This window comes from Leuciscus leuciscus, assembly GCF_965113295.1.
Source record: "Leuciscus leuciscus genome assembly, chromosome: 9".
Taxonomy (NCBI): Eukaryota; Metazoa; Chordata; class Actinopteri; order Cypriniformes; family Leuciscidae; genus Leuciscus; species Leuciscus leuciscus.
This window is the reverse complement of record NC_138733.1, coordinates 31474074-31486562: the sequence shown is the minus strand read 5'-3', so window position 1 is coordinate 31486562 and position 12489 is coordinate 31474074. Positions and strand designations below refer to the sequence as shown.

The 12489-nt window shown below is 37.7% G+C and overlaps 1 protein-coding gene and 1 long non-coding RNA gene across 31 annotated transcripts in view; one reads left to right on the top strand and one right to left on the bottom strand.

Moving 5' to 3' along the window:
* Positions 1-12489, top strand: part of LOC309506891 (uncharacterized protein) — a 136135-nt gene that overhangs the window by 14373 nt on the left and 109273 nt on the right. For 25 of the 30 annotated variants that reach the window (XM_082180851.1, XM_082180847.1, XM_082180861.1 and 22 more), the window contains 3 exons: positions 5702-5812; positions 5947-6063; positions 6569-6685. In XM_082180851.1, coding sequence (XP_082036977.1) covers positions 5702-5812; positions 5947-6063; positions 6569-6685 — 345 coding nt within the window. Of the gene's footprint in view, positions 1-5701; positions 5813-5946; positions 6064-6568; positions 6686-6945; positions 7376-7716; positions 7795-7896; positions 7961-8836; positions 8930-9160; positions 11120-12489 lie in introns of all 30 variants that reach the window. The other 5 variants (XM_082180864.1, XM_082180867.1, XM_082180872.1 and 2 more) reach the window with 5 other exon arrangements.
* LOC309506944 overlaps positions 1-12489 on the bottom strand; it is a 94837-nt gene that overhangs the window by 7833 nt on the left and 74515 nt on the right. The gene's annotated exons all lie outside the window — the stretch shown is intronic.

Sequence of the window (12489 nt, the reverse complement as noted above, 5' to 3'; positions counted from 1 at the left end):
CAACTTTGCAGATGCTGTTCATGCATCAACAGCAACATTACACACCATTTAAAATGAAAAAAGTGAAATCACAATCAACCACCCCTTTAACCAACCCATTCGACATCCCCTTTGTCTCCTCCTCCGTTGCACCTATCGGGAGGGGGTGTTCTGTCACAGTCACATTAGTTTAGACTTGTTGCGTTTTGTCATCGTCTGTCATTCATTTGTTGTCACAGACACTAATTTTGTTTAGCTGTGCACTAATCAATCACCATCATTATCACCTGTATGTTCGGTTCAGTGTCCTGTGTCGTCTAAAGTGGAAGTGTTGTATGTTCCTCTGTTCCTGTTTGGATTACCCGTTGGATTTATTAAATATTACCTTTTTGCCTTCATCTTCATGTATGTTTATACAATTTGCCCTGTGACAGCGGCACTATGCAAATAAATTACTGTTAAAGAACGTGAAATTGTGTCATTAAAATGTCTATTCTAACCCCTTAACACGATTTCACTTCTCTTGTTTGCCATCAGATAATTTCTAAGCCGCTAATCTCCGGGAAAGTTTTCAGTCCAATGATCCATTTAAGCAAATTCAATAATTATATCAGAGATGGCAGAGAGAATAGAGACTTGCGTTGTGTTTTCAGTCTGAAGAGCGCGAGCCCTCAAGCATCTCGCTGTGTGAAATACAGACTGAACGGAAAGTCAAATCCCACCTCGATATGGCCAGATGACACGCTAACTACGCTTCTCGGCTGGATAAAGTAAACCAGCGTCTCGCTAGTAAAGTTTTGATGGATGAGGATTGCAATCCGTACAGTAAGCACGCGTGAGTCGATTATTGATGCGCAAACAAACCGTGTATGTATGCTCTCGACACACCGGTCACATTTCAGCACATTCACGTTGTTTCCTCTCATATTCAGGATAACGTTTTGATTTGTCTGACTCATGTGTATTTTACTTTGTTTATTAGGCTAATTCTGAATAGATCCGTGTACAGTAGGGATAGAGGCAGGTCGAGTGGTTTCTTCACTTCAGCTCTGTACACTCCAGTGGGGGGTAACTGTGAGCTGGGTTTAATGCTAACATTAGCGGTACACCATTGAGCTTCTCCCTGTCACAGTTTACGATCTGAGATAACACTGCTTAGTCTAGTGGTCGAGTTTGAACCCAACACGAAGTTACTGCCATGAATCTTGGATGTGAACAAATAAATAAATATCAATAGGCCTACAGTGTTTTAGAGAATCAATAAGGTATTACCAAACATAATATCGCAATATTTATGTCAACATTTCCTTACAAACTTATAAATTATATATAACCGAAATTATTTACTTTTATAGGCTGTCTGCGGATTTTTAAGTCTTAAACTCCCGGTTTCACAGACAGGGCTTAAGCCTATTGTCCCAGACTAAAATGCATGTTTGAGCTGTTTTAGTTGAAAGCAACTTGCACTGACATATCTTAACCCTCTGGTGCTCCTCATTTAGTCACACTTGCTATCTTCGCAGTCAAAAGTGACCGGTCACCTGAAAATGAAACTTCTACCCCCCAGTAAAACCAATGTAATATATTTTTGTTAACTAATTTATTTTTTATTTTTATGGTACTTATTAATATTTATGCATTAATTATGGTCCATTTTTGCCATTGAAAATAATACAACAATTATTTTTTCTAATTATTTTTTAAATATTTTTTTCAATTAATGCAGTATTTCAGATTAATATAGAGACTAGGCCTTTTAAATAAATTTTTGAAGGCAGATAAGCACCATCTGTTGATAGAATATAAAATAAAACATGCAATTTCATGGTGTTACCGCTAGATGCCTGTATAGCTCTCTATAGAGCTGGTAAGTCCCGCCCATCCGTAAAACCCCAACTGGACCTCTAGGTTGAAAAATCGTCAATGCAAGTGAATGGAGTAACCCCAGAGTGCAGTCTGGACGATGGGGCGGGGCGACACTTTTAGGCGGGGCGACACGTGTCGCTCCGCCCACACCCGATTTTATTGGTTTATAATACAGCAATCTAATTGGCGTAGACGCTTGAGGCATGAGCATGCGCATTCCTTTATGTACGAGTCTATGGTATGAGTTTATGAATGATCTACGACTACGACGCTGTTTGGCAATACTACAGAAATATTAAGTGATGATAACCATGGGGATTTCCGATTTCAGTAGCTTAATGATCAATTGGATAATATTTTGCTGAATTTACGAATCAAGTTAGATGAAGTTACTGTCAAAATGTATTCGTATAGCGCTCAATTCACATCGTCTCAAAGCAGCTTTACAAAAAAAAAAATCATATTGTAAGCTTTAGGCAAATATTGAGCAGTTTTAGGGCTAGGCAATATCACGAAATATGTTACTGATAAATTACTGTTTGAGATTTAGCCTAGATAGCCTACTCTTATATTTATTAATTTACCCTGCAGATAAGTCAGTGCCACTTTTAGTGAGCAATGATCATGACAGCATGAAATTACTGGCATAGCACAGGCTATCAAAGGAGAGATAATTTCTATAGGCTGATATAGACAATATTTTTCCGCATGTCATGCAGGGCTCCGGAATTTCAAATCATTCGTAAATGCTTCTTCGTTTTTCCATTAGGATCAGTGAATAAACACAAACTCGGGATTTTACACAAATGGTGATAATTCACTGTATATCAGTAAAACATAGGATAAATCCGAAAGTGTGTTTTATTTTATTTTAAAGCAAAACCACAGTGACAAATAAGACAATAATAGGCTAGCCTACTAAATAGTATACAAGCCCAGATCGATATAATAAATCTGTTTTACTAAATACATATTTATTTATTTTCACATTTCAGCACTACACGGTTTTAATTCTATTGTAACCAACGCACAAAACCCAATGGCCTGATGTCACAGATCGAAGTAGCCTACGGTTGACACTTATAGAAAACATGAATCTTTAAAACTATAACATAGGGATTTACAGAACCAACAGGCCCTCATTTTATTAACAAAGAAACGTGAGTTTGCCATTAAACATTTTATTTGCACTTTGTAGCCTACCAAATAATGCACGCATTGGACAACATCTCGTTAGAAAAATGACAACAAAAAACGGTCGTGCTTTAAAAATTAAAATCAGCTGCTTTTACATTCTTAGAGTGAATTATCATCCTTTGCGTAAAATCCCGAGTTTGTAAAACATCTCCTTGAAGTAGGCCTGGGTTCGTTTTTAAACAATAACTTCATCCATTCTGTTTCTTAAGTACAATAAAACATTAGCCAAAAGATCTTAACTAAAATTACCATGGTAAACCGACAAGATAGACATATAGCCTACGATTAAAGTTAGCATTTAATATTTCTTTAATACGGCCAAATCATTCATAAAATCGTACTTAAAGGAATGCGCATGCTTAGACCTGAATCGTCTACACCAATAAGATTGCGGTATTATAAACCAATTAAATTGGGTGTGGGCGGAGCGACACGTGTCGCCCCGCCTAAAAGTGTCGCCCCGCCCCATCGTCCAGACTGCACTCTGGGGTACTACAGTGAATGTGAGAAAATAATTATTTTCTGGTCCCGTTTGAATTGTGCCATGAATGTGAACATATGTTGTCTGAAAATTGTTTATATAATTTTTCATGTTACGAGTTTGACAGTATATTGTATGATTCTTTGGCTAGCAGTTGTGGAAAAGACATATCGAGAAAGACTACATGTCGCCTATGTGACGTCACCCCATAACACATTTTTCCTCCACTTGTCAAATCACGGTGCTAATGCTGCGATAATCTATGGAGACAGATCGAGATGCCTGTGCGTTTTGTACCCAAATGTCACCATTCAAACCAAATGGGCTGTTCTTTCTTCAGATTCCCGTCTGATGTAAAAACTAGGTTGCAGTCCACAAAGTGCTCTCACACAAAGTCTAACCGTATCAAACTTCTACCCACTAAATTGTAGCATTCTTCACACGAAAAATTATATAAAAAATTCACAGACAACATATGTTCACATTCATGGACAAAATTTGGACAAAATTACAAACTTTTAAGATGTGGATTTGAAGGGTTTTTAATTTTATTTTTTATTTCTCAAATAATACTTTTTGTCAAGGTTTATAATTTTTTTAATTTGAAGTGTACATGTTTTTGCATTATTATTACTACAGTCAAACCTGAATACAGAGAAAGCATTTTGTTACACGTAACATTAAAATTCAATAAAAAAGTTACACAAATAAACGAATGCTTTATCACAGCTTAATCCATCTGGATCTGATCTCATTTCAACCTCTTATTTCAACCTCTTCTGACTAATTTTTTCTGTATGGTAATAGCCCTACCAGTTCATTTGTATGTATAATTGTGTGTGTGTGTGTGTGTGTGTGAGTGGATGTGTCTGTTTTGCACTCTTGATGTTTTAGAGCTACAGCCCTTCATTGCGGAGCACTTTTCGTCTGCATCGTGGCCGATTTTTAGATTCTTCAACAAAAATTCTCTACATTTTTGTCGATTTTCCATTCATATCCTGTGGTAAAGAGCAAAAGTGTGACTATTTTTTTTTTTACGACCACTTACCATTCCGATGAAGCGGTGAAAATTTCTAAAACAGACCGAAGAGCACAATATGTCAATGCCATTGTTTTGTCTCAAGATGCACATAAGTAATGTTTTATTACAAGGCACATTATAAAAGCTACTTAATTGTCCTAATTAAATGAAGACCTAATCCTAGCTTAATATAAACCCCGTCTGTGAAACCAGACTAAGGGCGTTTTTCCACTGGGTTCGTTTGCTGCGGTCCGAACCCGAGTGCGCTAGTTCCCGCACCCCCGCAGCGTTGGTCTGGTTTCACACTCAATTAGTTGTATCGAACCCAGGTGCGTTTGCAGTGATCTTACGTCATCGCAAACGCACACGGAAAACGCATGGAGAATACAACTCGACTGAGCATAGCTGTAATTTGTCTGTTTTTTTGGTGCTATTATGCACAACATAGTGAGAGACAACTACGTTTATGTTCATTACATGGTGTAATTCAGCACATATCCAGGGGACGCCGTGTTTCTGCTGCTCGCAGAAGATTTTTCACTGATGCAACAGTGATACGCATGCGCGGGATACTATACTTCCTGAACAAGCACGCACCCGAGTCCGTGTTGCTTGCACATTAACGCGAATCGCGCCACGGTTCGGGAGCAACCGAGCTCAGACCACCTCCTCCAGGTAGTCTCGGGTTCGGTACTCTAGTGCGCACCCGGGTCCGATGACAGCGTTCACATTAGCGATTTTTCATGCGAACCGTGCCCCGGTCCGCACTAAACTGCCAGTGTGAAAGCGCCCTAAAATGTCTTAAATTTGTTAATGTAAAAACTTTATTAGCATTAAAATGCATGTTTCAAAGGTCTTAAATTGCAAACAAACCGACACCGCAGTCAAGAGTATCCGATTTATTTGATGGATTATCGAATGCCAAATTCGGAAATCATTTGGGTGCCTCGTGCAGGAAATAATGTCAAATTATAATAAGTAAATGAATGAATAAAAGCGAGCAGAGCAGTGGACGAAAACAAGTAGCCAGACCAATCCAGGCCTGAAGTATATTTTAGTCATGTATTCTTTTCAAAAGATTCTGAGCATGACTGGTAATTTTTGTGTTTTGTATGTCATTGAGATAGTTGTTTATAACCTCATTTATACTCTCACAGTCTGAGACCAGATGAAGCAGCATCTCCAGCACTCTCACACCTTTCTATGAAAAGTGATCAGTCAATGGATCGGCCAATTGCGTTCAGCAACGAAACCCCTAGTTCCTATGGGTAATTTACTTTGTTTTAAATGGTGTGTTTGTAGCATGAAAAACATGTATTAAACATACAACTATCCTTTTCTTGCATATGTTATATGTCTCTTTTACATTGTTAAAGTTGAATTTTCTGTCTCCTCCTGACAGTCTAAGACCAGATGAGGCAGCATCTCCTGTAACTTCATACTTCTCTTTAAAAAGCAACCAATCAATGGATCGACCGATTGCATTCAAAGACAGAACTCAGCCTTACAGTGTTAAACGGTATGAGAATTTAATTATTTGATCAGATATGCATGTGATTGTCAATTCTAAGAAGAGTGGCTGCAATGGCACAAAAATGTCATGATTCTCTACCATTTGTCATTTTGAAAAATAGATTAACGATCTAACTGTTTTATTTAACTGTTTGAAAATAGAGACTCACAAAATGATTATTTTACAGATTAACTCTAATAATTAAATTTGGTTGTCAATCCTGAAATTTTACACGTATCCTCTTAGCAACATGAAAAATAAAACTTTTGTTCAAAATGTGAGTGTGATATAAGCAAAAACGTGAGCAAAGAGCATTCCTTTTATAATCACTGAAGCTGTCAATTTAAAGAATTGTACTATCGGTACTGAAGAAAGACCGCCATCATTACATTTTCTACATTTTCAGTATGAACTTTGTACTGAAGTACTGTACTTATGACAACACTATGAGCTTGTGTGTAGATTAAAAGTCCTAATAACAAATCAAACAACTATGCTTTAACTCTCACAGTCTGAGACCGGATGAGGCACCCTCTCCAGCACTCTCACTCCTGTCTGTAAAGAGTGATCAGTCAATGGATAGACCCATTGCGTTCAACAGTGGAGCGCAAAGTTACATGGGAGAGAAGTATGAGAACTTACTCTGTCGGGGGATTAAAGTCAGCATTCTTGCTGTACTGTGCTTGTTTTCATAGCATATCTTTTTTTCATTTACAATGTTGTTTTAAAAGTGTCTCATTTTGAAATATTAAATTGTAGGCACTATACACTGAAGGTTTAGGCACACCAAGATCTTCTTGTTTTTACTTTTTTTTACTTTTAATTTTTATACTGTGTTTACAATCTTTGCATTACAATTGAAAGTAATAACCACAGATGTTTTCACAGCACACTTTCAGCCACTCTGCTGACAGAGGATCACTACAAGTGCCCAGTGTGCACAGAGGTCTTTAAGGATCCAGTTTCCATGCCCTGTGGACACAGTTACTGCAAACACTGCATTGAGATCTACTGGAGCAAACCAACTCAAGCTAGATCTTATGCTTGTCCTCAGTGCAGAAAGAGATTCAGAGGTCGTCCAGTGTTGAGTGTAAATGTTGCTTTGTCTAAACTGATTGAGGAACTCCAGAAGGCAGGATTCAGTCCTGCTCTTCCTGCTCATCGCTACGCTGGACCTGAAGATGTGCCCTGTGATATCTGTACTGAGAAGAAGCTCAAAGCTGTTAAATCCTGTTTGACCTGCACTGTGTCTTATTGTGAGACCCATGTCAGACAACACTACACAGTACCAGCACTGCAGAGACACAGCCTGGTGGAGGTGATTGGACTCCTGACTGTCTGTCTGTCTGTCTGTCTGTCTGTTACAAGTATATATAACCATTTGAAGGTCATTGATGACACATTAAATAAACATGTTGCATCTAATGCACATGCTGCTGAATTGGCATTAGCCAATTGCTGAACTGCTGTTTTTTTAATATTTTTTTTTATTACACACACAGGAAATATGTGGGCCGAGACTCCACCAATAATGAAGTTCTGAATGAATGAATCTGATTAGCTAAAATTTTACTGATTCCACTGTTTGTCTGTCTGCCTTGAAACACACACTTTAAGTTTAAAAAACAATGAATATAACGTATTTGGCTTGTTTTTTAGGCTTTTAATGTATCACATAAAGAAGAGAGGGAATCACAAGATGAAAAATTAACTGCAGGAGTGACCAAACTGGAAGCGGTAATAGATGCTAATTTCACTGTCCACTTGGTGGGGAAAAATACTGTCATATTATTTTAAGTGCTATTCAAGAGATTTTAATTAGATTTTTTTTTTTTTTAGACCTTGAAAGAAAGAGATGCACAGACAAAACGTTTGTGTAGAAGATTTGAAGTTCACTGCAGTGGTGAGTGACAGAATCGCCTGTTTTCCAGTTATTTATTAATTACAGATCAGTATATCATGTAATCAAGTTAATTAAAAATTTCAAATGACAGCCCTACCTTTTGGCCATAATGTTTTAATACAGGGGTTCTCAAACTTTTGCAAGCTGGGCCCCCCCAAAGCTGGTTCATTGCAGTTGGGACATGATTTTGACAACTTCATTAAGTTTTGTTTTGTAGAAAGCCTTTCTTTAAAGTGAATTTCGTTTTGTATAAATTGTATCTTAATTTGAATACATTTTTCATCAACCAATTGTCTGGATTTAATAAATAAGACGCAAATATAGCAGACAATATAATAATGACATGGAGGCGCCAGCGCCCCAACTGCAATGAACTAGCTTTGGGGGGGAGCTTGCAAAAGGTTGGGAACCCCTGTTTTAATACATTCATTCGTGACTGTATTAAAATATAATAAAAATTAAGCAAACGTAAAAAAAAAAAAAAAATCAGTTTTCAGTTTTATAATTTGAACATAAAAAGAAATTGCTTTGGTCAACTGGTAAAATTAATAGACATATTTAAAATGTTTATTTAATTAATGTTTTAAAATGTGTGTTTTCAATTATTTATTAATTTACTATTTTATTTAACTACATTTTAAATGTCTATTTTTGTTTAAAATTATAAGTGTTTTGTTTTGTTATTTTATTAAACCTTATGTTGTTGTTATGTTTAAATGTATCTTTTAAATTGCCCTGTTTATTTAAAAAAAATTTCCATCTTTATGTTTGAATTGTAACTCCTATTTCGCCATAACCTAAGACCATATAAAAGTATTTCTGCATCAGCTGTTTAATTTTTTTTAAAACATGTTTTTCTGTTTGTATGATTTTCAGATTTTCCCTCAGATGTGATTGAGATGGCTGCTCTAGGTCGTCCTTTAAGCCTTGGAATGTTGTACGACAGTCTCAGCAATTCTTTCTGCCAAGGTGAGGTTTTTGTTGAGGCAGTATTATATTATTATAACAAACAGTAGAAACTGTATCAAGAAACAAATTGCTATGATTACATATTCTTTTCCAACTGTCATTTAAATTGAGCTTGAAGACATGTTTTAAATAGGGCTGTCAATTTAATATGCTAAATGAATGACCTGTAAATAAATTCTGTAAAAGTTTCAGTACTTGTATAAATAAATCATATATTGTATGTGTTTCCAGATATCTTTATGTGGGATGAAGATACGTTAGCCTGTATGAAAGTATCTTTGCCTCAGCCTCAAACATATGTGAAGGTGTTGGAAAATGACTCTCTTCAGGAAAGATTCAGAGTACTTGAAATGTCCCCAGTGTTACAAGTTGGCACCCAGACTGGACAAATAAAAATGAATGGGGCTGCAGCGTTTCTAAACCACCCAGAACAATCTCATTATCAGGAAAGAGCGACACTACACTACAGAACCACCACCAGACTGGACATGATCAGCCCAAAACTGTTACAGGAAGCAGCGCCCTCTGCATTGGTTGGTCAAACCACAGCAACACACGTGGTCACCGCCGTGCACTTTGGAGGTCAAGCTTTTTGTGTTTTTGATAGTGACAGCTCAAACCATGAGAAAAATGCAAAAATTGTTGATGTTTTAAAAAAGATGACGTCAACATTTTGCTCACACCATATTATTTCAAACTTGAGTACCAGTGAAAAAGCTAAAAGCTCAATACTTGCTTGTAGTCTCTACATTGATGTGGGTGAGTGGAAGAGTCCAGTGTCTTTTGATAAGGCTGTGGAGATCTACGGTTCTCTGCCGACACTGCTTGGATCTAAAGGTGAGAGAGCAGTTCCTCTGAAGGTCTGGCTGTATCCTCTGAATAAACTGGACAAGAGCTCAGTGTGTGCTGCTCTGAGTGGAGTCAGTGAAAACTTGATGCAACAAGCTGAGAATATTCTGGAACATCTGAGAAAACAGATCAGGATCTGTCAGGACATGATAACAGATGACATCAATGTAAAGGTGATTATGTGGTTTCCAGCTATGAAATATAATCTAATAGAGTTTTCAGAGCTTCTGCAGGAATACCAGACAACATTTCAGAAAGGAATCACAGACATTGTTCACATTAAAGAAGGGGAAAGAGAAAGGAGTTTACAGGATCTATTAGAGATCCATTGTCAATCACCATTCAGTACAGAGAAAACAAACCAGTGGCTGGAGAATAAAGAAACTGAACTGAAGATTCTGAGTGACTGCAGAGCTGCTGACATCACTGTTGTGAAATCACAGGCAGAGTTACAGCAGGTCATCAGTGACTCACAGATAACCAGAGTGATGTGTCTCACGCTTTTCTCACCAGATGTAGAAGATACCTTCCTCACTGCTTTGAGGCAGCACATTGAATCTGATCACATTATACAAAATAATTCATTCCTGTTTAGGCCTGTTAGAATCAATGATAAAGTGCTTATTAAAGTACAACTGTTTATTGCTGCAAATGAAGATGCAGATCAAACCAAGTTCATTGCTGCATTGATACCTGGTGATGGTTTTCCGGAATGTGCTGTCCGGTTTTATCGTGATGGAAGGATTGTGAGCGGAAATGTGAAGCTTGGAATAAAACCAGATCTCACCCAAATAGCTCACATAAAACACACCAGTGTGTCCCTGAAACTGAATCAACCGCAAACCAAAAACATTGAGAGATATATAGTGGAGTGCAGGGCTTTGGGTCATGATGGAAGCAACAACAACACTTGGAAAGAGATGGTTTTTGATTCCATAATCACCAGAGAACCCTGTATGATATCAGATCTAAAGTCTGGCCATCAATATCAGCTGAGGTGTATGTTTATTGAGCAGGACTGTATGAACTTTAGTAGAATTATGAACTTTCAGACAGTGTTTGCAGCAACACCTGGGCAACCCTTAGTGAATAAGCTGGACAGAGACACTCTCAGAGTCACATGGTTGAGGGCTGAAGCTGATGAAGATTGTCCAGTGCTGCGGTATATGGTTGAGTATAAAGAAGCAGGACTGGAGGGCTGGTCATCAGTACTAACACAAGGACCTCAGTGTGAATGTACATTAACTGTTCCTCACAGCACCTGCTATAGAGTCAGAGTCTCTGCTGTCTATGAGGACGTCACCAGCAAACCTAGTGAGGAAACACCAGTACCAGTCGATGGTGAGATACATGTGAAACATTTTAAATGAAAACACATTCTGTTTTATTAACAAAGTTTGTGAGGAGCACGTTCAGATAATTAAACCTAATTAAACACATGTGGAGCACATTCAGATAATCAAACCTAATAAGACACGAGTGGAGCACACTCTGTTAACCCCACCCACCCAGTGTGAACTCGTGAATTTTTGTATTCGTGATACTAATGCTTCATTCCTACACTGCAGTCTGGAGAATAAAGCTCTCAGAGAGAAAGAGCTCCATCCTCCTAGAAGTGCTGAAACTCCAAACAGAGAAGAAACCAGTAGAGCTGATAGACTGGACAGAAGAAGAGAGTGAAGTGAGGGGATTCCTCCAGTGTCTGCCCTACATCTCACAGCTCAGGTGAGAGTCTCTGTGTTTGTGTTTACTGTTTCACTGTGGTCATTGTTTGTCCTGAAGACAGTGTGATTGTGTTCATCGGTTTCCAGCTCACACTAATGTGACGTAACACACAGGACACAACAGCACTTGACTTAAATTGAGCTGTAGATTCTCCTGATAGTCAACACACAAACACAGTGTAGAAACAGACAGTTTTACTTTAAAATGATCTAAGTTATTGATTCAGAAGATATTAAAGTAGTGTCACAAAAAAAATCAACCCAGCAAATTATTTAATATTTTTACATTTTAATTAAAAGTTAGATTTAAATATTTTAGAAACCAAAGATATAAGAAACATCTGAAATACTTATTTGTCTTATGGTTTTATTTACAAGAAAAACTGATAAACATCATTCATTCTGTCCTAGCAAACAGTAGTTGGAAAAAACTCTGCTCATTTGTATTATGGGTCACATACATTATTTAAAGGGATACTCTACCCTTTTTTCATATTAAACTATGTTATTCCCTTAACTAAGACGAGTTGATACATACCTCTCTCGTCTCAGTGCGTGCACTAAATCCCTCTGTCTTGCGGCGAAACTTTGTTTGCACTTAGCTTAGCCCAGTTCATTTAATATGGGCCAAGCAGAGAAGCTACCAAACACCTCCACGTTTTCCCTATTTAAATACAGTTACTCGCGAAGTGTAACTCGACCTAGGACGGTGACACAAAACAAAACGTTGCGCTTTTCTAAGCGTGTAAAATGGATAACTATTTTGTATGGCGGAATACCATAGCAAGTGCTTGTAAGCACTTCGACTTGGCACAGTAATATCTTCACTCGTGAAAAATCCTCTCACCGGCCCCCGCTCCCTCTAGTGAAGATATTACTGCGCCAAGTCGAAGTGCTTACAAGCACTTGCTATGGTATTCCGCCATACAAAATAGTTATCCATTTTACACGCTTAGAAAAGCGCAACGTTTTGTTTTGTGTCACCGT